The sequence below is a fragment of the Tribolium madens genome, unplaced genomic scaffold, assembly GCF_015345945.1.
Source record: "Tribolium madens isolate multiple individuals breed KSU strain unplaced genomic scaffold, Tmad_KSU_1.1 Scaffold_3;HRSCAF=73;Tcas5.2_LG2, whole genome shotgun sequence".
Taxonomy (NCBI): Eukaryota; Metazoa; Arthropoda; class Insecta; order Coleoptera; family Tenebrionidae; genus Tribolium; species Tribolium madens.
The window spans coordinates 12,165,326-12,191,575 of NW_025401006.1; the positions used below are offsets into that span (position 1 = coordinate 12,165,326).

Here is a 26,250-nt window from a genome sequence, read left to right on the forward strand (position 1 = left end):
TGCCACAATGGATTTTCTTTCTGGATACATTTCAAGGGTTTAGCATTATTAAAGGAATGCTATGTTAAAATACTAAATTTCCGCGGAGAGAATTAGAAACGTAGAATTGTGTGTAGAATCTGCTTTGTGGAATTCCGAGTTGTTTTATTAATTAATGTTGCAAGCAGTTAATTGGATTATCAGAAAGCGATGTTCTTTTTTGAGTAAATATCTACGTTTGAGTAAATTCATTGTGCTCTATAACGAAATAATGAGTGAAACATGGGAAAAGAAACAATTGTGTGGCAATATAACATGTAATTCAATTGAAAATTTGATATTCTTAGAAATAGCTTATTTTCGAATTAATTTTGTTTTTAATTTAATTATTCCATTACAAAATCAGATTTTGTTTTATTTTAAACCGTTTTGCATTTTTAATGATGTGATTTTATTTTGGGTGATGTAACTGTGGTGCAAAAATCTCGCGTGTTTCACTTTTTTGCAACACAAAATAAGTTTGGAGAAAGCTAATTGGAGACGGTGTTGGTAATTGGTGTTTTTATTGACCTTCTATGCGTAAGAAATTTGGACACTGAAATTTTAAGCGTACTTTTGTATTTTCAATCTACTGAAGACGAAAAATTTGCTTTGGAAAACGTTTTATGATTTCTTTTATACATTTGGATTTGTCAGATTAGTTGTTTAGTACTTTTGTATAACGCACTGTTTTTTTTAACCGAATAACAGACCACGCAATGAATTTTTTTATATCTAAATATAAGATGGAACTTTTTTTTCTCTACTGATCTAAGGAATCACCCCCAAAATCTAATAACGTATTTTTCCGAATTGTTTTACTGTTAATAAATAGAAATAGTGAAAACAAAAATTTACTTTTTCAGTGTGTGCAGAGATGTAATTTCATAGTCGATGTAGAAACGAATAATTGAGAATTGTTGTTCCAAAGCTTGCATTTAATTTAGGTGTAATACAATTTAAAATTTTAATAATAAAATGTTGTAAGGTTGCACACATCCTGCGAAATGTTAAAAAACCGAGGTTAATCGAATTGAAAAGCCAGGCTTTTGTCGCTTCGTATATTTTTCTTATAAAAGTGGAGATAAGTTGATTTGTGGTAAATGGAAAGCTTCTTGGGGCATTTTTCACTTGATGGCACCCTTCCGATGAGTTGTATCATATCGCGTGATGTGCCAACCTAAAGAAGACTGGTACGAATTTCCACTTCGTGATCTTTTCCATTACAGATTATATTTTCCTTATTTGGAATATTTTCTATTGATTTGGCTTTGTTTAACTTCTTCTTGTTTATACAATTTTTTCTGGGGGTTCTGGAAACTTTGCGTGATCTCAGCCAAATCCTGAAATAATTTAAAAAGTTTGCGTGAAAAATCTATAAAAATTGCGGTGTTCTGTGATGGCACGAAATATTTTTGCGTTTTATCAGTCGATAATGGGTGGGGTAGGACAGGGCGGTGGCTGTTGGCGCTTGATACCACTTCATGTCTTTGACCTTCAACTAGTTTATGATTTGTCGAAACGAAAAAATTCATTTCGCTAATTTATCACGAAACGAGTTTATTTCATTGTTCTGGAAATTAATTCGGTTAAAAAATGTTCGTGATGAGTCCAACCCATCACATAATTGAATTAAATGCTAGTCTTGGTAGATCTTTTGCTCGCTTATTTTTTTTTTAATAAAGTAATTATTTAATGTAACAAATTGTTATTTTCGCAAGTATTATTTATAACATACAAATTGTGTAAACGTAATCGTTGGTGTGTCACGTTTTCTGTTCTGTAGTCTTCTGTCTATAAATCTTAAAGTACAGTTACGAGACAATGCTAGTGACGTACTTGTTAGATTGCAGAGTCCTGTTCTATCCATTGTTTGAAAATGAAATTGAAACTGAACCATATTATAAATCACCTGGTTTCGAATCAGAGAAATTTATCAAATAGAGAGAATGGTACAAATTTCGTCACACTTCATTGGCACAATTAAATTTTATTTAAAAATACACAATTAATACACATTATTGGTTCATTGTACCACTTTTATTAATCGTGGAGATTTTGAGGGATCGGTCTGAGCTTTTTTCTGTTTATTATGTAGAGTAAAGCCGGGAGACATGTATTTTGAACTTACATACATTTTGGTTTTTGAGATGACTTTACATTTGTCGAAAATAGTATCAAAATTTCTGCCTGGAGCAGTAAGCAAGGAGGTTGTCTCAGAGGTTCCACATGCGGCTGGTTCTTGGCCTCAAGTCCCAGTAACCTGTTGATAACGGTTGGTACTAACTTAAGAATTAAGCTGCATGACAGCGAAATAAACATTTTTATTATATTCTTATTTACTGTTTGTGATTTGTCTCGAGATTATAAATAATAAATTGTTGTCTGTGTCTGAAATGATTTATTTTATTTATTTTCTCAAATGTCTAGTAATTTGTTTCTAATCGTTTCAACTAATTAATAATGTTGGATGTTTGCTGTCACTTCCTTATGGTTTGTTTTATTAGCCCTGTTGTCATTAATTTTGCAATTTTTCTACCTCATGTAATTTTTATCAAGTGACACTTTACATCTTCTTGTATTAATAGTTAATTACTACCTTCTTCAAGTTTTATAGTGTGGTCAGATTTTTTCACTGTTACAACTCACTGATTATCTAGAGATAATTTAACTTTCACTTAAAGTTCGAAATAAATTATTGCGACAGCTTCAGAAGTGTTAAAATGATTGTTTTAGTTAATTAAATAGTCATTGTGAGATTGATAAATCGATGATGCTTTCTTTTTTTGTCAGGAGGAAGTGTTTTGTCATAATTTTGCGAATTTTGAATTACCCAAAACTGTTATTATAATATAGTTTTGCGGTTTCCTGATAGTTGTATTGTTTGTCACGTAAATGCATCTTATATTTGTATACCTATCGGAAATTGATTTTTTATTTTTGATTGATTAACTGTATTCCGTTACAGCAAGTAAATTCAAGTAGAAAAAAGTTGTAGATGCTTTCTAAGTGGAACGGACAAGATTTGCACAAAATGTTCAAATTTTATGGAAAATAGCTATCATAGTTGTCCAAACATTTGAGAAGAAAGTTATTAGGTTTAACAGTGTTATTACTTTTAAGTGCTAAATTAATTCAGTTGACATTTTTTAAATTTATTGCAACATATGGTGTATGGTGGTTGTAAAAATGATCCAGAACCATAAAAAGATTAGTTCTTGACACATTTATGTCCAACGAGATTTTCTGCAGTTTAAGTAAACTGTTAAAAAAGCGTCATTGAGCTTCTCGGCATTAGAGGTATTACTGGATCATGGTCGTTCGATCGCGTTTTATTTTTTGCTCTGTCGGCCTTAATGAATTGATTAATTTTGTTTTATTGTTATAAGTGAGTGATTCGACTTGGTCTTCAGCTTCAACCAGTAGACACATAAACTTTCTCAACATCGAACTAGGCAAGTAGGGTATTGGAGAGGATAAGTTCTCATATATTTTTTTTATCTAACATGTAATTTTATTATACTAAAATAAAATTGGTAACAGAGGGCAGAGCACTCTCACAATAGCCTCTGTTCTTACTTGAGATAATTCAAGTCATGTGTTGCATATTATTTATGTTACAACTTTGCGGAACGAGTCAGTTTTGAATAATTGCTTTTGCTTCGGTGAACTTAAAAATATGTAGGAAGCTACAAATATAAAATATACATCATCTAAACTGCAAAACTCAACGTAAAACTAACATATTCGAACTTTTTGCCTCCCACAGCATCAAAACCAATTTGGTGAATAGTCTAAGTCGTTACCAAGACGCAGACAAATTTCTTTTAGCGCTTTTTACGAACCTGCTATTAATTTCCCATCAAAAATTTTAAGACGTAGGTTTGTGTTCTTTGTTATTTTACCAACTGTCACGCTTAAAGACTTTTATAGTATCGTCGATTTATAAACATATTGTTTGACTTTTTTGGTAAGTGAAGATTGATGAAACAAATTATTTTCAAGTCAAACAGTTGATTGTGTGGTCTGTAATGTCAAATTTTAACCGTTTTGACATCCGGTGAAATTGCTTACTTACAAGGTGTGCATTTGTAGATTTTGCAAATTATTCCTTCAGAAATTTGTTTTATTTTATTAGTTAGAAACTTTCTTTATGTAAACATTTTTGCAAATTTACTATTGAGTCAAGACAATAATTTTAATACATTATGGCAAATAGTTATTTTACTATTCAATTAACCATTGTACCATGTGATCATTTGAATTTATAATTTAATAAGCTGCATTTTTCCGTGTGGTTAGAGTCCCACTTAAAAAGTTTTGTTCTAATTTAAACATCACCATTGACACTTCTGTTTTTATTAGTCAATTAATCATAAATTCAAATAATTACCGGTTATGTGTTTTAGATTAAACTTCAATTAATTTAGTTTAATGCAGGATAATGCATAAATGTAGTATCACATACAAACTACAGTTAATCTAATTATTTTTCGAATTCAGAATACTGATGAATAATTTACATTCTCAATGATTTTGTAAGATGTGATTATCTAAACCAAATATCCGTTAAATTTTACAGTTTTTTGCAAAGGATGAGCTAATAGACTTACTAGAAATTAAATTAAAGATATTTAAATTTACAATAGATTAATTAATTTTTTTTTGTATAATCAATTTTTTGTATAATAAATATCTTGACACGTGAAGGCTGCGTGCGCAGGCGCCGAAAATATTTGGTCGTGATGTGCTACTTGATTCGTAGTTATAAAATCGCTTAAGATTTGAAACAAATGGATAAGTATATCTGCAGGTCTTCTCTTAATGTTGTCAACAAATTATTTATTAACTCAAGGGAAAAAATAAAATTGAGTAGTTTTTTTGTTGACGATCTAGTGGATATAAATACTCGTATCATTCACGGTTTTATTATTTAGAAAAGTGACAGTTTATTATAATTTATATTGAGTGTGTGTCAGAAATAAAGAAAATCTGCAATGCTATCACTTTTCCGATGCACTATCATTTTTGTTTTTATAATAATTACTCTGCTTTCCATTTGGCCACATGCAGCTTAGAGCTATTGTTAGATATTCTGCTCTACATATTTAATTATAGTGTAAATGTCTAGTGTGAAAGAGTAAAATAGTAAAATTATTGCAATTTGCTGATACTCAAGAAAAGTAAACAAAAATTGCTCATCTCACTTTCTAACCTATTTAAGTGATGTTTTTGATCGAGTTTGGAATTTTATCGGAAATTAACGGAACGATGAGCTAAAAGCGTTATTATTTCTGCTTGTTTAAGGATGTAATTCGATCAAAGACGAGGAAGGAAATTCGTCTAATGTGAAAATCACCTGTCTGTAGGTAGGAAATGATCCGTTTCCGATTTAGTTTTTTCCTGAAGAAATAGTAATTTATAATTTTTCACACCCATCGTAATTCATACAATTATTAATTATAATAAAATTAATAATAATAGGATATAAAAATCCGTTTTCCCGGTTGTAATTTTCCGGTGAAAAGGTACAGCTTGGTGGAAAAGGTCACGTTCCCGCCCAAACCAATTTCTAAAGTGAAAATGTCTTATTTTCATTACGGAGAGTCGCATGTGTAAACATAAAATGGAGAATTATAATATGAACTTGGGGTCAGATCGTTAAGTTGGAAGTGATGTTAAGACAACATTCCATTTCAGAATCACGTTTGAACGTAGTTATTAATTTCTTCTTAAGTTGGAAGTGTTGAACTTGCAAAGGGCTAGATTTTAACCACTCTTAATTATTAAAATGAACTGTTGCTTAAATTAAACTTGATGACCCTAACATTTTCTAATGTTAATTAAATCTAGATTTGAAGAAATATATCAAACTCAGTCATGATATTGATCTGCTCACGTAACAACAGATGACAAAGAGTTACAATTGCGAAATAGTTTCCACGTGACCAGAAATTATCTTTTTGCTTCCTTCCAGTTGTGCTGTTAAAAATTAAAAAGAGGAAATGAGTGACTACTAGTAAAAGTATCGACGATCTGATCGAAAGATTTTTTGTCGTGGTTTACATAGCGTGTAAACACGACATTACACAACTGTTTCGCTTCATCTAACGCAAGTGGGTTTTAAATACTAATTATCATCATCTAATATTTTGTAAGAAATATATTAAAATTAGTTCGATTCTTGTTTATTTCAAATGACTTCCGCTCAGATTGATTTTGTTTCCACGATTATCTATTGTATTTTGCGACAAGTTGAATCATGACACATGTTGCATAAGTTACAAATATCTTAACCATTGTTTGTGCAGATTACAATGGACATTGTTACCAAGATTTTGTAATTTTTACTTAATTCGCTAATTATGGTGGAAGGAAGAAACCGCATCATCACAGAATCAAACTCGTAGAATAAATTATTAAATTGGTGCTGTCACGAAAGCTCTAGTGCGGAAAAGTCGATTTCCTGCACGTTTAACTGTGCAGGAAATAACTTAAAACCATCATGAGTAGGTACACAAAAGAAAAAATGCAAGTGGTGTTTTGCTTGATTAATAATTCAATAATGTCGATGTTGAACGTGAAATTTTTTATTCAAAGTGAAAGAAGAATAACTAAAAATTTTATTTTCAACCTGTAGAGGGTTGGCAGAATAGGTATAAGATGCATCGTAATAAATAAACAAATTTGTTATTAAGTACTTTTACTGTCATACAAAAGAACAAAATTAATTTTATAAGCGAGTGCATGTTACTTATCTTCTTGAAGAACTGTTATTTACAATTTTACACCATTGTTTAGTTAAGTACACGATTACTCGAAAGCTTTATATAAAATCATAACCATTACTATCGATAGAATAAATTAACATTTTTTGTTGAAAATTCTGTAAAACTCTAGATTGAGGTCATGACTTTTTTAATAATTCTATTTTAACAATTTCAAAGTCATAGTTCATAGAATTCGAATTCGATGTGAATTTATCCGTCATCAATCATGTTCTTGTTAATACAGTTAACACACAATTTGTAGAAAAAACTCTAAAGTTGACTTGTGTTTTCCAAACAAGCTTAATTGCAAAAAAATATGTTCCAACTCTCATCATTTTGATTTATGACTTAATTCTTTGAAGAAAGAGAAAGCGGTTATTGTGTCTTTTTTAATATAGTTATGAATTAATTTTCTCAAACTACATCGCGATTTTTTCTATTTCCTGAGGAAATGATTCCATGCAACTCACATAACTATTATAACCAAATGTGAACGTGGTTTATGTAACAATGTCGTTTCCTACCATAACACTTGAAGTGATTATTAACCACGTCCGATGAGTAATAATAAATAAACAACATATCACAGACAGCGATAATATTACAGAAAAATTCTTTTTTAATTAGTGGCGATTTTATTAGAGAAACCGAACGAGAATTTTAATTTTCTTCCCGGTAATGTGAAATATTAAAATTCCAAGCTGAAACTCAATAATTACAAGTCGAAATGTTAATCACTTTCCAGTGCAATAAACCACACATGGCGTCGTTCAAAGATATTAAATTTTAGACATTTACTAGTTATTATGGGGCACTTATTTTAATAAAAACTAGAAGTTTCTTCCTTTATCTTCGTCTCTTTGACACACTAATAGGATCCACACCCGTGTAATTATCCTCCACAGAGGACATGAATCGTGGAATTATCATGACGAGCACGTTCAAGCGATGAACTATTGTCAAAATATAGTCATTTGAATCTCAGTCATGTGGACGCTTCCGTTTACATTAAAATTGTAGGTTTATTAATACAACACGCCGGAAAAGTGTAGAACAAGGCGTAATTTTCGGATCATTTTTATCCAACGTAATTGTGAGGTATTAGAAATTTTTTGCGATGAAAGTGTGCTTTATAAAATTATTATATGAATTACTAACGATAGGTGACGACCCAAGTCACTTTCGTTTTAATATAAGTGCTAGTTTTTTTGAGGGAAAACTACTCGTTATTTCTTATGTTAAATGGTTAATTACGAAGTTAATGAAGGTGTGAAATTTTTACGACATACTTATGCACCTTTTAAATTTGTTTAATTAACGTTAAAATGCAGTATTTGGTAACAAAAGTAAAGTAACCAAATGTCAACATACTTGGAGCGTCATATATCGTGGGAAATTGTTATGCAGTTGATTACCTTTTAAATGTGCCCCCCGTGTTGCAAAGATTGAAGAATTTTAATTGCTGGATTACTTTTGATTTCAATACATGCATATCAATCCATCTATAAAATTTCTATTTAAATACAGCTGAATGTCGGTGATTGTGTGAGACGTTATGTTTGCATTTGCAAGAAGATTAACATTTTTTTACAAAATTATGGTGTATTGAATGTCAGCTTTCACTCTATTGGTTTTTCGTTACAGGAATTGTTACTGAACTTCATAATTTGAGGTTTTCCACGATGTGAGTCTTGACATTTCCTATCAAATTCAAGGAGATTATGTAAAAATATTACAATTTCTCTTTTCTGATAATTGCGTCATTATTTTAAAGAATGACACTATTTTAATAATTATTGCAACTAATTGATTTAATTGCCAACTAAATAATTAATTTGACAACTTTTAAATTGAACCATATAACGTTTTTTCCATTTCTAATAAAAGTTCTAAAGACTCAAAAAAAGTGCCTGAAACGTTGAAATGAATTGGTATTTTAACAAATATGGTTGAGGTGCTACATATTTTTATTCATACAGGTTGTTGCAAAAGGATGGGTGTTGTAAGTAACTAATTACTACATTTGAGTTACTCAATTACCATTGGAAATGAAAATACCACGAGTAATGATTTTTTAATAATGCCAGAACTTAATTGGACAATTTTAAAAATTAGTGGTGAATAAGTATTGCTAGTTTTTTTAAATATCTTGAACATTTTTAAGTTACTTTTTGACGTGCGATCAAATAGTACGATAAATGAAAGTTCAATTTAGATTAATTAAGAACAGAAACAAGAAAGTAAATTTTTGAGATACCAGTTGATGGCATGTAAAATCTAATCCTGCTTCCTCGATCGGTATACAATGCACATTACGTAAAAACTTCCTCATTCAAGTGCTTATTTGATACAATCTTGTCATTTTATTTGCCCACATAATCTTGAACAAAAGATTCGGATCTTATTATGTCGCCATATTTTCGCGGTATCTTCTACCATTCCTTTTATAGCAACGATAGAAATCATAAACGTAGGTGAAAAGTGTTACTTATTGTAGTCGTAGTAGAGTCCGTGAGGCAAATCCTGTCCTGGTTAAACGTCGAACCAAGGAACAAATCAATCTATGGTTGAAATCGAACGTTTTGTAGATTGAGAGGTGATCGAGGCAATTTACTAATGTATCAAGAAACGCCCACTCTATCATCATCAAGGGCCTGAAATCTGCATGTCCTGAAACAATCAGTGTAATGTTTATATTTACATGAAGGTGAATTGTTTATATTTACATGAAGGTGAATTTAGTATCAAAAAATGCGTTATCTGCTATTTAAGAGTTTCTATTATCGGTTATTTAATCAAGAATTTCTATCTGTAAAGATGTTTAGATATTGTATCTAACATTTTTTTTTCGATTAATTGAGGGAAAGTTCAAGTGTTGTGCCTGCTTCCGGAAAATGGTGTGAACTAGCTGGTTTTGACTTGAAATTCTACTTTGGTATTCTGATAGACGTCAATAAAGTATTTTTTGTTGCGTTAATTGAGGTAATTAATTTGTTGATTGATTTTGTATTTTTTAAAAAAACATGAAATTGTACCTATGTTGCGTATTACATTTTTCCTTGTTTTATATTTTTCTCCATCGCAAATTACATGCCTCGGCTCAGTTACCTATAAACCAATGAATAATTTTTCCTCCACACTGAATAAATGATATGTATTTAAACAAATTGAAGGTTCTTTTCTTAACCAGTGATTCTTTTAACTGCATGTTTTCTATTATGCACTTGTTTCTTGTTATTCTGTTCAATGTTGCGTTGTGCATATCATGTCACGTCTTTATGGGTGGCATTGTCCGATCAATGGGGTTACGAGATAAACTCACAGATAAATCAATGAAACAGTTGATTCATATCCAGTATAATAGACAAATTTCTTCAGAATTTTTAATTAAATTACAGCCCCGTTTGCAGTTACAAAGCATATATTTCAAAGCCATTGGGTTAATTGCCGGCGTTTCTTCATCAATTAGCTTAGTGTTTGAGTCACTGCTGTGAAAGGTTTCATAAATTTATTTGGTATAATTGGCAATTTCGAGGTTATTTTTTGATTGAAGTACGAGGCTCGGTAGCAGCATTTAGTCAGCCTCGGGTGAAATTTGCAATGTTCACTTCCAGTAGTACAACACTTTATTACAGATAATAACAGTTTATTACCCTTGCAATTTTATTCATAAAGTGTGCACTAATGCCCTATCAATTTATTATGCTTTTTGCGAAACTTGACTGCATTGTTGTGAGGAAAAAGTTCAGGTTAAAGTTTAATAAGAGGCAATTTTCCTAACTACGAGATAAATATTGTTTGAGATATTTATGAACCAATTTGTTTGGTGAAATCAGCTATGATATTTTGCGTTCCAGTTTCTGACTGTATGCAAATTTTAGAATGCAAGGACGTGAACTTGAGCTAGGATTACCGCTGATGGCTTCCAGCAGTTTCGTTGCTATATTAGGAATTCTTGAGAATCTTGTAACAAACTGGTTAATAAAGTGCTTTACACCTGAATTCTCCGGCTCTACAAATTGAAGCAATTAGCTTAGTTTAAATTTAAACGGTCTTTCCTGTCCAAACTTTCTTATTAGAGTAATCATTTACAACTTAATAAACTGACGCGGAAACACGTAACACAAGTACATAAATTAATTTCTCTAAACACGTAAAAGAAATGACCAAAGGAAAGCATTTCTGAACGTTGAAATATAAATAAACACGAACTACTTTGCTTATGGACCGTATTAAATCCATGAAGTTCCAATGTAATTTATCTTCTTACATGAAAGATTGATTATTGCAAGATCATAATAATTAACCGTTGTAGAAAGTAAATCATGATGCATTTTACGACAATCCTTTTATTATTGTATTATAAATGGCGGTGGGTTTTCATTTTCATTTCCTCCATCATCTCTAACGAACACCAACGATCAGGCAAGATAAGCAATCAAGGCTTATCTTCATGTTCCTCTAGATTAATAATTAGCCATTTATTATGCACAACAATGATAGGTAATTTAACTTGGTCGGTTTGAATCACCAATGCACGAAGAACTAGGCTTCAGTCTTAAAAATAAAAACATAACATAATAATAATCAGTGAAGAATCTAGTCTCTAAAAATTGTAACAAAAGTGCAAAGTACAAAATATTTCGTCCTGCTGACTGCACCAAATAACAAACAAAACTTGATTTTGTAAAAAAAAAAATTATAATTTTTTTAAGTTTTGCAGAAAATCGTTTTAACAGAAATAAAAAAAAAACATGTTTTTATAGCGTAGCATCATACACTAGAAAGAGAACAAATATTTTGGTTTTCAAGGTATTTTTTTCTACAAATTTTTGGTTTTCGAGATATTTAAAAAAAATGTTTCCTGAAAGATAATTTTCAATGTTAGTTATAGAGTTTACGTGAATTGTTGCGTCTTAAAAAAGTTGAAGCTATTATAATGAAAATAAAGGTATTTTATAAAAAAAAATATCAAAATGAATAAATAAACAAATAACACATTTGATTATAATATCGCAATTATTTACTTCAATTTTAATTATAAAAATGAGATTTTCGTGAAGAAACAATTAAATTGGACAAAATAACTAAAAGCAATGTTTTTGAAAAAAAAAAGATATGATTGTTTAAAAATTGCAGTTTGATTAGTTTTAGTTAACACCTTGTATATGAGAAGAACACAAGGGTATTGACACTAATTTTTGTTTACCAAAATTTTGACTTTCCGTTAAATAAAACACTAAGTAGTTGCTGTAATTGTCAAAAAATTGATTTTTTTTTACTCGTATTTGTTTAATTAATCGATATTTTCTTTATTGATTATTATCTAGTCTCTAAAAATTGTAACAAAAGTGCAAAGTACAAAATATTTCTTCCTGCTAACTGCACCAAATAACCAATAAAACTTGATTTTGTAAAAAATATTACAAGTCACATTTTTTATATAATTTTTTAAAGTTTTGCAGAAAATCGTTTTAACAGGAATAAAAAAACCATGTTTTTGTAGCATAGCATCATCCACTAGAAAGAGAACAAATATTCAGGTTTTCAAGGTTTTTTTTCTACAAATTTTTGTTTTTTTGTTTCCTGAAAGATAATTTTCAGTGTCAGTTATAGATTTTAAAGTTTACGTGAATTGTTGCCTCTTCAAAAAGTTGAAGCTGTATATAAAAAATTATCAGAATCAATAAATAAAAAAATAACACATTTAATATTAATTTCGCTATTACTTACTTCACTTTTAATTATAAAAATGAGATTTTCGTGAAGAAACAATTAAATTGATAATATAGCTAAAAGTAGGTAATGTTTTTGAAATAAGAATATGATAGTTTAAAAATTGCAGTTTGATTAGTTTTAGTTAACACCTTGTATATGAGAAGAACACAAGTGTATTAACACTATTTTTTTTACCAAAATTTTGACTTGGTAATTTCCGTTAAATAAAAGACTATAAGTTGTTGGTGTAATTGTCAAAAAATTGTTTTTTTTTTCACATATTCGTTTAATTAATCGATTTTTTCTTTATTGATTATTATCCTTAATCAGTGAAGAATCTAGTCTCTAACAATTGTAACAAAAGTGCAAGTAGAAAATATTTCTTCCTACTAACTGCACTAATTAACAAACAAAATTTGATTTTGTAAATAAAATATTACAAGTGACTTTTTTTATAATTTTCTGTTTTGAGGTATGGAAAAACCATACTTTACATGTTTTCTCCTTAGTCGCTAACACTGATTACAACATTAATTATGTAAAACAAATATTTAATATTTGTTTCATGCAAATCGACTCATCAGGCTAATAATTTGTAATTTCCGAACCAAAAATAATTACTAGAGAAACGATGTTAAGGTTACGACAATTTTGATTTTTGTGGGTGTTACAATTTGCATTTATTAAACAAGTCGCGCCTACGCTTAATTTTGTTCAAAATCGGAAACTGAAGATTGTTTACCATTTGCTGCATGATGTTGCCTAATGACATTTTAATATTCTTTATCGAGGAAGGAAATTTTCGAGCAAAGTTGAGCACGGAATCAAAATGGTATGGATGACTTTGTTGGTAATTCTCCGATCGTAAACTACAGCAAATAATATATTGCGCTTAATGAGAGTATATCTTTCACTTTGCTTTTTTGCTTTCTGGTGTATATTTCATGGTTAACCAACTATACTTTCATCTTCCACCTGACCGAAAGAAATACCTGAAAAATTTGATACTTGGTGACAATTAGGGCGTTTCCGCTAGATTATATTTTTTCCCGTTGATAATTCTTATGTAAACATCATCAGAATGTGTGCTAGATAATTGCATCATTCATAACGATCAGAAGGCGAATAATGAGCAGCAGTTGCATCGTCAAAACGCATTTCCTGATCGTTACGGATTGCCACATGTTGAGTTTTCAAATCTACTATCATTTTAATTCAAGTAGTTAATCAAACCAGGTGCGAAAATCTCGGATAAATATGCTCGTTAAACTAATGGGACATCATCACCGGAGAAGGCGGTCAAATCAAATTTGTTCCGTTGCAGTTCACAACTGGTTCAGGATTGTTTGCATTATCCTGACAGTTTTAATTGCGTTTGCGATTTAACGATTTACTAATTTTCTTCGCTATGGAGGAGGGTGGTCATTAGTCTTAGCCTACACATGTGGCTCTTCGTTTTTTGTTTCTATCGAGTTATTATCTTTTCGCTTGTAGGAGGAACATTAAATAAACATTAATCCGGGTAATCACACGACTTGTAAAAAATTAAGTGAACAATTGTGCTGGTCAAGGTAACGTCCTTCGACCAGTCCTGACATTGAATTTTGATCATGTACACGATGCGTGAAAGATTAAAATCACGCTTTCAAAACCATTTTTCTCATAAATCTTCTTTTTCAAGATTTTCTGACCTTTATCGTGGTTCACACGCAACTCGATAGCACCTTTCAACTCGTTGAAAAGAAAGTGAGATGAATTTGTCGATAAATTGATAAAAACACAAAAGAAATTTGTCTTTGAGGTATTATTGACCTGTGACACGTGCATATGAATTCACTTTATGACCGCTTCGAGGTGATTTTGTTCAGTTTAGTGACACGGCTGAGTTTGCTTTCAAAGAAAACCGCTAGTGGTGGCAGTCATGCGAAGGAAACACTACAGTAAAAGCTCCACCGATGATAATAGTTAACTTTGAAGCAATGCTCTATTTTAAGATTCAAATACGGGAGTCGCTCATTAATTTAATTAGGCGTTCAGAAATAAGCTTATTTTTGCAGTGATGAAGCTTTCAGGAAAAAGTAAGCTCCCGCGTTGATTATTAAAATACAAGATTAATGGTTACAATAGCACCTACTTAACTTGTTGATGTATCTGAAGTATGATACTAAACGTATTCAGTCGAGATAAATAGGCCCATGAATCATTTATAAATGTGCCATGTCACTGGAGAAAAACGACCAGAAAAATGAAATAAGTACACCAAGGTTAGAAATCTGCATAACAAGCAGAGAAAAATGTTAAAACTCGAACGAAAGTTTGTATTTCGTTTGACTCTTTTGCTTCTGATTTCAAATGCATTTCCATATGTCGCCTTATGAGTCATGTGTTTGTTTTGATAAATGAAACGGGTTAACAATTACCGCGATTTTTGTCTTATTGTCTGCAAATCTGTACAATTTATCAGTTATTTAAATGACAGCTTCGCTAATCCTCCTGTTTATCTCCCACTTGATCGCTTTTGGTGCCTCTACTCCGGCAGCAAAGATTTTGCGTTACCTCCTCGCTCGCTTTTCTCTCCGGTTTCAGTCGTTATCCATCATGCCTCCGTTTCAGAGTGATCATGTTGTTCGGGGGGCATCAACCTCATTCTTTATAAAATCATCTGTTTATAGTGTTATGTCTGCCATGACTGATGTTTCTTACATGTGTATCCTATAATTTTTCTATTGGAGTGATTCAATCACATGAGGATCTGCTACAGCGTGGTGTGTATATTTACACTATTTCCCTTTTCCAAATTTAGAACTTTTTTTGAGTGCAAAACGACTCTTGCTTATTTGCCTGCCACATGGTTAAACACATAAATACTCGTGGGTGTGTGTCATTTTTCCGGTATTTGTTCCATTGAAGAGTTAGTGACCTTTTTTAAAACTACTATGCAAGTTCACTACTTATATCATGGATTTTAATAAGTTATAAAGTCTTGTTATGAAGAATGAGATCACGCTAAGGTATGTTTGAGATAATTAAGATTTGGATATTAGTCAAGGTGAAATACCAACAAAATTACGTACATGTTAAAAATAATTAAATTATTGTTTCAACTTTCAAAAATTGGATTTACGTGATGCAGTCTTATAATAACATCTAATCAAGTGTAATTACTTGATAATTGATATATTTGTATGTTGGCAAGCGTGCAGGTCTTTTTTTTTAATTTAATGGAATAGTTTCGACCTTGAAAACGAAATTTTGAAGGAATAAACTGGTGTTGTTTAGTATTTTTCAAGTACTCTACTCGAATGTTTTACATTAGTTTATTCATCCACAAACTAACTGTTAATCACACTATACGCTATTTATTTCGGCAGTTAACATGTTGACCCACTTTTTGATCTTAAGCGGTTCGTAAAGTTTTACATATCGTTTAATCTCACACTGCATATTTGGTTACACAGTTTGCCTTCTAAAGTGTGCTGTTGAAAGTAATATGGGAAAAAATAGACACATTGTTAGATTTTTTTTAGATATGTGATTTATTTTGATTAATTGGTTTTATTTTATAAATCTTTAAAAAAATCCTTGTACCAAGGAAAAAGTTTTGTACATTGAAATTTTTTGGGGAATTCCCAGAATTTGCTAGAAATCATTAAAAAGCACTATTTCAGTCTTTTCTTGCAACTTTTTTTTGTTACATGCTAAACTTTTATTGCTCGATTTTGCTTAGTTTTTTAAATAACTTGGTTTCTTGACGAAAACATATTTTTTTTAGTTTATTACAGAAAAAGTTAAGACAGAAAAGCAAATTTTACCACTGTAAAGAGAAAAGTACGAATTTAATAATGGATTTAGTGTTATATAAATGTGATTATTGAGTAATAGTTTTTCCATCACTTGTGCAATATACACTTTTTGGCTATTGAGATAATGACTAATTTTTTTAAAGCACTTTAAAGTAAATGTTTTTGGAAAGAAAATGCAGAAACAATTTTTTTTTAAGTTTCTTAACAATTTTTTTCAGATTTTTATCTATACAAGTGCAACACACTAAAAAATTGTTGTTGTTGTCTTGAAGTTTGTATTTTTTTCTTTGCAGTTTTAGTACATTTTTATCTGTCTTAGTCTTTGTGTAATAAATTTTTAGAAAAAAAGCAACATACAAAAAGGCCAAGAAACATATGCTGTTTAAAAAAAAAACATAATTTTGTATTATAACTTATTTTTGGGACATTCTGTATAGTTGAAAAAAATTTCAGGAGTTTAATATGTATCAATTTACTTTATAAATGTTTTAAAATTTTAACAATTGAAGGTCAATAATGGACCAACTCGCTGGGAAAGCTGTATATTGTAATATTTTTATTTATGATATTGGAACCGCTGAGGGTTTAATTTAATTTTCTTTTGAAATATAAACACACGCCTCTGCGTTTAGTCGTTTCAGAACAGTAAATCCTTTCATGAAGAGTTTCTCGATGTGGACAAGAAATGTGGTCTGTCCTATAAATGGAAAAATATGAGAAAATCCAACATTACAGTCTGAAAAAGCCTCATTTTGATTTGCGTCAGCGTGAAGAAGAATTAATCATTTCCAATTGACATTTTTAGTGCCGTGAAAATACCCGCGTTTAGTTTCGTAATTCTTGGTTTTCTTGTTTTTGTGACACGTCTTAAGTATCTTCATGATTTACGTTGTTTGGAAAACCTCCAGATCGTCTCCATAAAATAATGCATTCTTGTTTTTTCAGCCTTGCAGCATTATTGGCGATAATTAAACGTAATCATTGTCGTAGTTTACAAAGCTAATTCTGGTTATAAAATCTCAACCCACGCATTTATGATTGAACTTGTAGGTCGCAGACGAGGTCAATACTTTCGTATTAATCCTGATCGCTTTATTTGAGGAAGTCGTAAATGCGTTTTTTTTTTGTCTTGTGGATGACCCACTTATTTTTCTTTCTGCTAATAACACCTACAAGATGTGAGGTGGAACACATGGTAAGCGAGGGCTTTAAGCCAAAGTCGCTTTCGCTCTTATTGTAATAATAATTGTAATTCTGCGCCTAATAGTGTCACTCTCACCTTACGATGCCAACCTAATTCTAGAATGTTTTATTTATTGGAAATAAATTTATTCCGTATCAGTTATTGAATAGATTTTGCGATGAGAGAAAAGTAAAAACTGCGACCCCTAGTTTGCTACGGTTGTAATTGTATACAAGTTGTTTATTGACTGTGAAATAGGAAAGGAAAATTTATTCCTTCCATCTTTTTATTGCAATGTAGCTGCTATAAAACCACTTTCTTTAACAATCAAACTAGATTTCTGTTGTCTTCTTCACCTCAAAACCTGACAGTTGTCAACGAAGCACAAATGTGTTTTCTTGTATTTGAATTTGCACTTTAGCCTTCCGGGGGAAAGCTTAGGATGAGCAAAGTTTTTGAGGTAATTAAACGGCCGCTCGTAGGCGAGTTAGATGTTTCCACCCACTAGTTTCCAATTTAACGCCGTTATGCAAACCCACCTTATTTTTTGACATATCGTTTCTTAGTTATTGCACTTACATGCGCTAGAACAAATAAACGATAACATCAGGAGCTGTGTAAGACCATTCGAACCATGAGCCAATTATATCTAACCTCACGGCATTGTTTAAAGGAACGGCTCGTGTCATATATCAACTCTTTCTACTTTATTTTCAGCAGTTTTTAACATTTCATGCATACTGAAACGAATAGCTCATTAAAAACAATGTTGCTTTGATAGCTTAGCTTCAAAGGAATCAGGAATTTCAAAACATATTTTTACTTGAAATAAAAAATTATTACATATGCAGGAGATATGGTGGGTTTAGTTGTAGGAGTCTGTAGGCGCCTTTGTGCGAGGAACCTAAGGCATCGATACCATATTTATCACCGATTTACCATAAGCTTTCGGAATGATGTGCATTTGATTATAGTTTAGGCGAAAATGTTGTCTTTTTTAAGCACCCTAATGTAATGTTGAAATTACTGACTTTTCTACACTACTCTAAAAATTTTAAGGTGATTTTTTAAAGGCTGTAATTCATCTAAAAATAGTCGTATTTAGATTTAAAAAAAAACTGTTTTGAAGCTTTAAGTTTCTTGGCGTAATTTTTTTTTCCGTGGTACGGTTACCCCGCAATCCTAAGTAACATCGTGAGAAAATACATTCTAAATTTTCTTGTTTTTTGGTGTTTTTACAACTTAAGTACCCCTTATAGTCATATTACCGTTTTTTTCGACCGATTGGTCAAATTTTACAAAAGAATTATAGAAACAATTGTACATATTGTTTTGTTTCTGGACATTCTCTACTCTTTGTCACAATGAGAAAAACGATTTTTTTCAGCTTTTTTACAATTTTGCATTATTTAAATTTAAAAAAAATTAACAAAGTTCAAAAAAAAATTTGATTTTTGTTCAAAAATTAATCAGTATTGTTTCTTGAATTTTTTTGCAAATTAAAAAAAATCTGAAACATTTTTTTTTTTTGGGAAATAACATCCAAAATTGTAAAGAAAGTTGATAAAAAAAATGTTTTTTTTTTCATTGTGATGAAGGTAAGCAATGTTCAAAAACAAATGTGCAATTGTTCCTTTATTTTTTTTTGCAAAATTTTGATCATCGGTCCGAAAAAACGGTTCGATCAATTTAAAAATTTGCAGGGCTACTGGGGATACACTGAGCTATAAAAACACCAACATTAGTGAATACACCATAGATTTACTAAAACAACGCAGAAAGTTAGTTTTTTCTCTTTCCTTGAGATCAATATTGAGTTTGAAAAAAAGTATTTTTCAAAAAATTAAAAAGGATCTTGTAAGACATTTATCCCAGTTTTTAACACTATTCTTATATTTTCTCTGTGGTCATTGGTTGCTGAGGTATCGATGATCAAAGGCAAAGGGATCCTTTTTCATTTAAATTCCGATATCTTATCGACAAATTGACGTAAAGAGAATATGAAAAAAGCGTATTTTGGTCCGTGGACCAAAAACAAAACCAAGAAAATTTAGAATTTTTTTTCTCACGATATTACTTAAGATTGCGTCGTAACCGCAGCACAGAAAAAAATTTGACAAAAGATCTCAAAACTAGAAACTTAAAACTTCCAAAGGGTTTTTAAAATCTAGATATGACAATTTTTAGATGATTAAATCACCAAAAAAATTTAGGAAATTTTTTTGTTCCTTCAATTTTTTAGAGTAGTGTATTACAATTCTACAAAACTGGTTTTGTTAGAGGGTGTTTTGGGTTGTACCATATTTTTAATTTTTTTAGGGCGGCGAGGCGGTGAGCCCTGGCATGGACTGCCTGCAGCTGCGCCAGCCCCCCGGCCCCTTCCACTACCTAATCAACGAGCAGGCGAAATCCCTTGTGGCCCTCCAAGAGCTCCAGCATGAAGTGGGTGCCCTTTTGCAATTCCGTGATCTCGTCATCGAGACATTTCCCAATCTTCGGACCAAACTTGCCTCGTCGACACCTGCCACCATGACTTCATCGCATCACAATTCCAACATCCCGGTCTCGATACGTACAGCAGATTGGACACCAGGAGTCCGTGTACGTAAAAAACTCAATAGTAAAGATGAGACAAGACTTGGTAAAAAAGGGGGCGATATTGCGGTACAAGACTCTGGATTTAGTACCGAGACGTCGAGTAAAGAAACACATAGTGCGTCTTCAACAGCACCACCTGCTGCAGGAAGTCGTAGTTCTTGTGGATCTTTCAAGTTTGATGAGACTGAAGATGAGCTGTGGAACCTCCTCGATGTGATCCATAGAAAAGGGACACGGTTGAAGGATGAGGTGGAGGCGTTGCAAGGGGCTATAAGAGAGCAAGGGAATGAAAATGATTTTCAAAGGGTGTTGTTTACGGGATCTGCGGATGATATCAGACAGTTGCGACAAGAACGTGATCTCCTTTTGGATCGTTTGGCTGAAATGGAAGCTGAAGTTTTGGCCGGAAGAGTGCACACTTCGCGATTACAAGAAGATCTAGAAAATCTCCTATCGACGAAGCATGATTTGGAAGAACAGTTAAAAGCAGTAGTGTCACAAAGAGGTGAAGTGAATTCACGCATACATGACTTACATTTACAATTTGTGACTAAAAGTGGAGCTAGTTCGCCGGATGGTGGTGATAAATCCAAGGTGCTAATAGGTGATAGTTTGAGTAGAAAAGACTCGACGACTAGTCAAAGGACAAGGAGAAATAGTGCATTGGATCTAGTGCTCGGTGATAGAATACCCAAAGTTAAAGTGCCCGATTCGAAAAAAATTGCTGCCATTTTGAAAGAAAACGACCCTTTGGTGCTACAGAAACATCTCTTGTCGACGACTGTCCAAAATCAGGTGAGTTTAAGCAATAAATAGAATCATCCTCTACAAAACGTGACCGTCTAAACACTTTTGACTTATAAGGTATCCCGCTGCACGTGTTCACCGACAACACAATAATTACAAATCCGAGGACATTGTCGGATTTAATTAGCTATTGTTTTCGTATTTGTCCAACTTTCGTTTCAATTGTCGTGATCGTTAATAAAAATCAAACAAGGAAAAAATTAGATTGATCTTTGTATAACGTTTGCGGTCAGTGTAATTGCATAAGATGATGCATCAGTTCAAGACGGTGGAATAAACTCGGATCTGCTTTTATTGTATTGTTGATGGTAGTCGTGAACGGCTAATGAATGCCAACGTGACGAACATTATCAACGATTAATGCCAACCGCGTCGATTAATTTAATCCTGTTAGCGAATTTAAAATTTTATGGCGTCGATTAATATTGGGTGGCGTTCTTTTAATAAAGCCGAGGCTTATCAAAATTAATTTGTTTTTATTGAATTAATTAAAAAGAAAAAAAAAAGAAAATGGAACATGTTATTGTGAAATCAAGAGATTTTTCCTAAGTATTAATAATAAAGTGTCAAAGTGATTTATAGCTTCTCAAAAAGGTGGGTCATTGTTGTGCAACAGAAGATATTATTCTTTTTGAGTAATGTATTATTTGATGTTTTCTTGGGGCTGAAAATTATGAAAGTAATAAATTGAGACATTTGTATGTACAGAATAGGTAATGAAAGAATTATCTTGACGATAGACCGGAAAACAATCACTTTCTATATCAAATCAAAAAACTGACACTTTAGAAAAATACAGATGAGATGAGACAGGAAGGAACCTTTTATCCTCACGAAACGAAGTTTCACTTTCAGGAAAATTGCACTTTTTTCAATTTTTTTTTTACGGAAGTAACAATTTACATACATGTTTTATTAGAGTAACACAAATTATTTCGTTTTTTTTTTTAATATTCTTCAAAAATTAAGATATTGTGTGAGCTAAATTTAATAAATGGGTCATCTTGATATTTCAGTGAGTATCTAAAAATACTTTTGGATGTTGGCAATATAATAAATATTTACTAATATTTCTGAATGAAATTGACTGATTTTTAGAAACTCTCAGAATACTTCTTGTTCAGTTTTCTTTTAAATAAAGTAAATGTTATACAGAGTGGAACAAAACTTCATTCCTGATTTTAATGAAACATTTAGGCATGAAAGTTGTGGTATAATTATTTAACACGTTACTTATAAAATTATTGAAAAAAATAAATAAATTCAATGTTGAATTCAAGTTTTTTTGTTAACGGGTAAATTTGTTTTTTTCGAAAAACCGCTCCAAAGGGTAAAATAGGGATATTAGTGAAGTTCAAGTTTAACAAGATTGACCTGTTTGTATTTTTTTGAAAATTTAACAGTTTTAATTCCTATGAATTTATCTACGAATTTAGCTACACCCTGCATATTTTTTATAATAAATAAATTATAATCATTTTGTTTCAAAGAGAAAAATAAAGAAATACGTTATTTTAAAAAATTCCTACAGATTAGAGGTATTAATAAATAATTTAAGATGTGGCTGCCAGTTTATTTACAAAAATACAACATAACAAAAAATATAAAATAACATAAAAAATATAACATAACATCATTAGACCCGGAAGAATCGCATTTTGGAAATAAAAAATTGTCATTTTATATTTTGACAAAATTGCAATTTATCGCAGATTGTTTCAGCGGTTCTTTCCTGAAAGAGTGACAACAGATTGAAATTTTTAACAAAAAAAATGTTTAAAGAGAAGATTTAAATAAAATATATTTTTTAACTTTGAGATTATTCTCATTCAACTTTATGTGTTGTATTTTTTTTATATTCTGCATATATTAGGTGAACAGAAAAGAATGGAACCAAATGTTTTTTGCTTAAAATATTTATTTTTGAAAAAAACTAATTGGTGAATGATAAAGTACTATGTATAAAAATGTGACGTTTCTCAAGAATAAAATTATTCGAATTTTTTTTATTTCTGAGTTCTGCAAAATTTTTGTTTGTTTTAATTGATGTGGTCTAAGGTTATTCATATGTTTCTATTTAAATATCTCATAATTCAAAACACAATCGTATTTTTTTACATCATTTTAATTTTTATTAATTATTATTTTCTGAAAGCAAATGATTCGAAAAACGCTTGGTTTCATACCCAAGTTTACCCTGTATATTATTTAACAAAACATGGTGAAAGAGACAAAATTTATCTATTTTTTTTACTTCTTATGGTCTGTGGTTTAACATTGAATAGATTTCAAGATTATTTTCACTTAAATTTGTGTTGTATTTTTTTTTTGTATTTGTCTTCTATTCTGCATATATAAATTATATTTTGCCGTTATTTAATACGATTTCTTATTTCTTTTATGTATTTCTTATGATATCGCAGTTTTTTAGCATTTGTCGCAATTGCAATTTTTTTTGTCTAATAATTATGTAGTTTAAAACATTTAAATTTGAAAGGTTTTGTTTTATTCTTCCTCGCATTTTTTTCTACAAAGAAATTTGTTACAATTTTTTTAGTTATTATTTTAGCTTACAAAAATACTGCAAATTTTAGACATAGCTAACCATTTCAACTCACTTCGAGAAAAAGAAAAATAAATTTAGTCTCCTAATGTGTTCATTTTCCTAGCGGTCCTAGGATATAGCTCTGGTTTTTCTTAAAATTAAAAAAATATTTTTTGCCATATTTAATTTATGAAATTTGCGTACTTCTGTAGTGATTTTGGTGTAGGTTGCAATTAATTTTTGTATTTGTTGCCAGGTTTTATATCAGCAGCTTGACACAGCAGCACGAGTAGAAATCGGTCTTGCTGATAAATTAGACAAGGCACGCGAAGAAAACGATGATCTTCGATTTCAAGTACGTGCAATTTTTTTGTGTGTTAGACTTTCTAAAGCATTTTTTTCCAGTTGGAGGACAAAAATATAGAATTAGAAGGAACGCGTGCTCGAGTGCGAATGCTCGAACAACTCCAAAAGTCGATAACAACCAACACCTCCCCTGATGTCATCCCCGATCACCCCATCTCCCGTAGCGAAATAACAACAGCAAGCATGAAAGCGATGAGTCCTCTACCTCTCAACCTCCAAATGGACCATTCGAGCAGCACCGAATCGGCCCACGACCAGGCCGAAACCAACCGCAAGAACCGACGCCCCAGTAAGATCCCGTTGAAGAGCTACACGGCGCCGAAGCCTCCAGGAGGTAAACACAGTCCCGCACCAGGTGCACGTAGTCGTAGTGGCGAATCGCCGGGTAGACCGCACTCTGCACAGTCCTGGAGGAACAGGAGCGAAGGGAACAGCTTATCAGGGAGCAAGAGCAACTCGTCCCTGCCGAAATCCAGGAACGGGTCGCTCGTTTCCGCCAAGGATTCGCTTTCCAGCAAGCTTAGAAGTAGCGATTCGCTTTCCAAACTCTCGTCGAATAACAATAGCTTTGGGAGTAATAGGGGCACCATGAGGAAGAGCAACACGCCGGTTAAGTGGACCAACAACTCCAAAGACGTTACCGATAAGGTACGACCAAAAACCACTTCATTCTGGAATTTCTTCAAACTACACAATGGTCAGACGTAGGAGTGCCGCCATTATTATTTAGTTGCTCTCGCCCGTCTCGAGACGTGCAGTAAGTGACGCTTGTTTTTTTTTATTTGCTTTGAACGCTTATCAAATCTTGTAGATCCATTGCTCACGTAAGTAGAGAGTAGTACCTGTTCCTATGTCCCCGTTTTTGATTTAGTTTTTTCCTCAAGCAGTATGCATGTAAATGAAATTTAAAACTTATTCAGAAGCGAGGTTTCGTCTGTGTTGCACAAAACCGGTCATTGTGTGACCGAGAAAAAAAAACTATAGCGAATACATTTTGAAACATCAGACATCGTATGAGAAAAAAATTGCTCAAATTTTGACCAATTGGTCATAAAAATTAAGTAATTGGGACAAAGTTTTATGACAAAGCCATTTTTTAGGAAAATTACACCACAATAATATTTTTATGAGCTATTAAAATTTTGATGTAAGAATTATCTGTTTTTTGAATTTTGTTTCAATTCTGACATCCTGAGAAAAATCATCTTTTGGGCAACATTTTTATGAAAAAATTAAACGTTTTCGATTACTAATTAATAAAAAAAACTTATGTTAGTACAGTGCCTACCTTTTTAATCCTAGACCGAGACGGGGATAAGTTTGACTTAGCAATTTAGTGCAAAATCTGTCTCAAAAAAACAGCAACTAAATTAGTTTTTTCAGTTAATTTTTCATTTTTATAACAAAAATAATAGGTATCATTTTTTTCGACGATCTGAAAAAATTCACATACACAGAGTTCTTTAGAGTCAGAGTTTTAAGTTTTTATAAAAAATAATTTGGACAAAATTTTGTGACAGAGCCAAGTCAAACACAAAGCCATTTTTTAGCAAAATTGCATTGCGCCACAATTATATTTTTATGAGGTATTAAAATTTTGACGTAACAATTAATCATGTAAGTTTTTTTTAATTATTTTTATTCAATTCTGACATCTGTACTAAAAAAAATATACAGGATGCTTCATCTTAGATTTTTCGGTCAAATATTTGTAACAAAATTAAACGCTGACGATTTTAATTATGAATTAATACAAAAAAAAATTGTTGTTTTAATTACAGTGCAACCTCTTGAATCCGACCACGTTTTATAAATAAGCATTTCTAACGGAAACAGGATAAGTTTGACATAGCAATTCTATGCAAAATCTGTCCCAAAAAATCAACAATGAAACTTCAATTAATTTCCTCTTCTTTATGTTTTTATAAAAAAAATAAAATTATTTTTCGACGCATTTATAAAGATTAAACAATCTAAAAAGTTCACATACAGAGGGTTCTTAGAGTAAGAGTTTTGACTAGTTGTTCATAAAAATAAGAAATTGGTACAAAATTTTATGACACAACGCCTTTTTTTTTAAATTTTACCACAACTATATTATGAGCTATTAAAATTTTGACGTAACAATTAATTATCTATTTTTTTTGAAATTTTTATTCAATTCTGACATCTGTCCTAAAAAAAAAACATACAGGATGCTTTATCTTAGATTTTTCGGTGTTACAAAATTAAACGTTGAACAAAAAGAAGAAAAAAAATTAAACGTTGATGATTTTCGATTACGAATTAATAAAAAAACTTGTTCTTTTAATTTCAGTGCAACCTCTTTAATTCAACCACGATTTCGCAATTCTGTGCAAAATCTGTCTAAAGAAACAAAATTTTTTGTTCATTTCTCATTTTTTTGATAAAAAAAATAATAAGAATATTTGTTTTCGACGC

General features: G+C 31.3%; 1 protein-coding gene across 6 annotated transcripts in view; it reads left to right on the plus strand.

Annotated features, from left to right (window-relative positions):
• The window catches only part of LOC123006907, a 40,740-nt gene that overhangs the window by 10,080 nt on the left and 4,410 nt on the right, over positions 1-26,250 (plus strand). For 3 of the 6 annotated variants that reach the window (XM_044401820.1, XM_044401818.1, XM_044401819.1), the window contains 3 exons: positions 19,812-20,885; positions 23,699-23,797; positions 23,848-24,456. In XM_044401820.1, coding sequence (XP_044257755.1) covers positions 19,812-20,885; positions 23,699-23,797; positions 23,848-24,456 — 1,782 coding nt within the window. Of the gene's footprint in view, positions 1-14,867; positions 15,272-15,387; positions 15,518-19,811; positions 20,886-23,698; positions 23,798-23,847; positions 24,566-26,250 lie in introns of those variants that run through there. The other 3 variants (XM_044401821.1, XM_044401822.1, XM_044401823.1) reach the window with 3 other exon arrangements.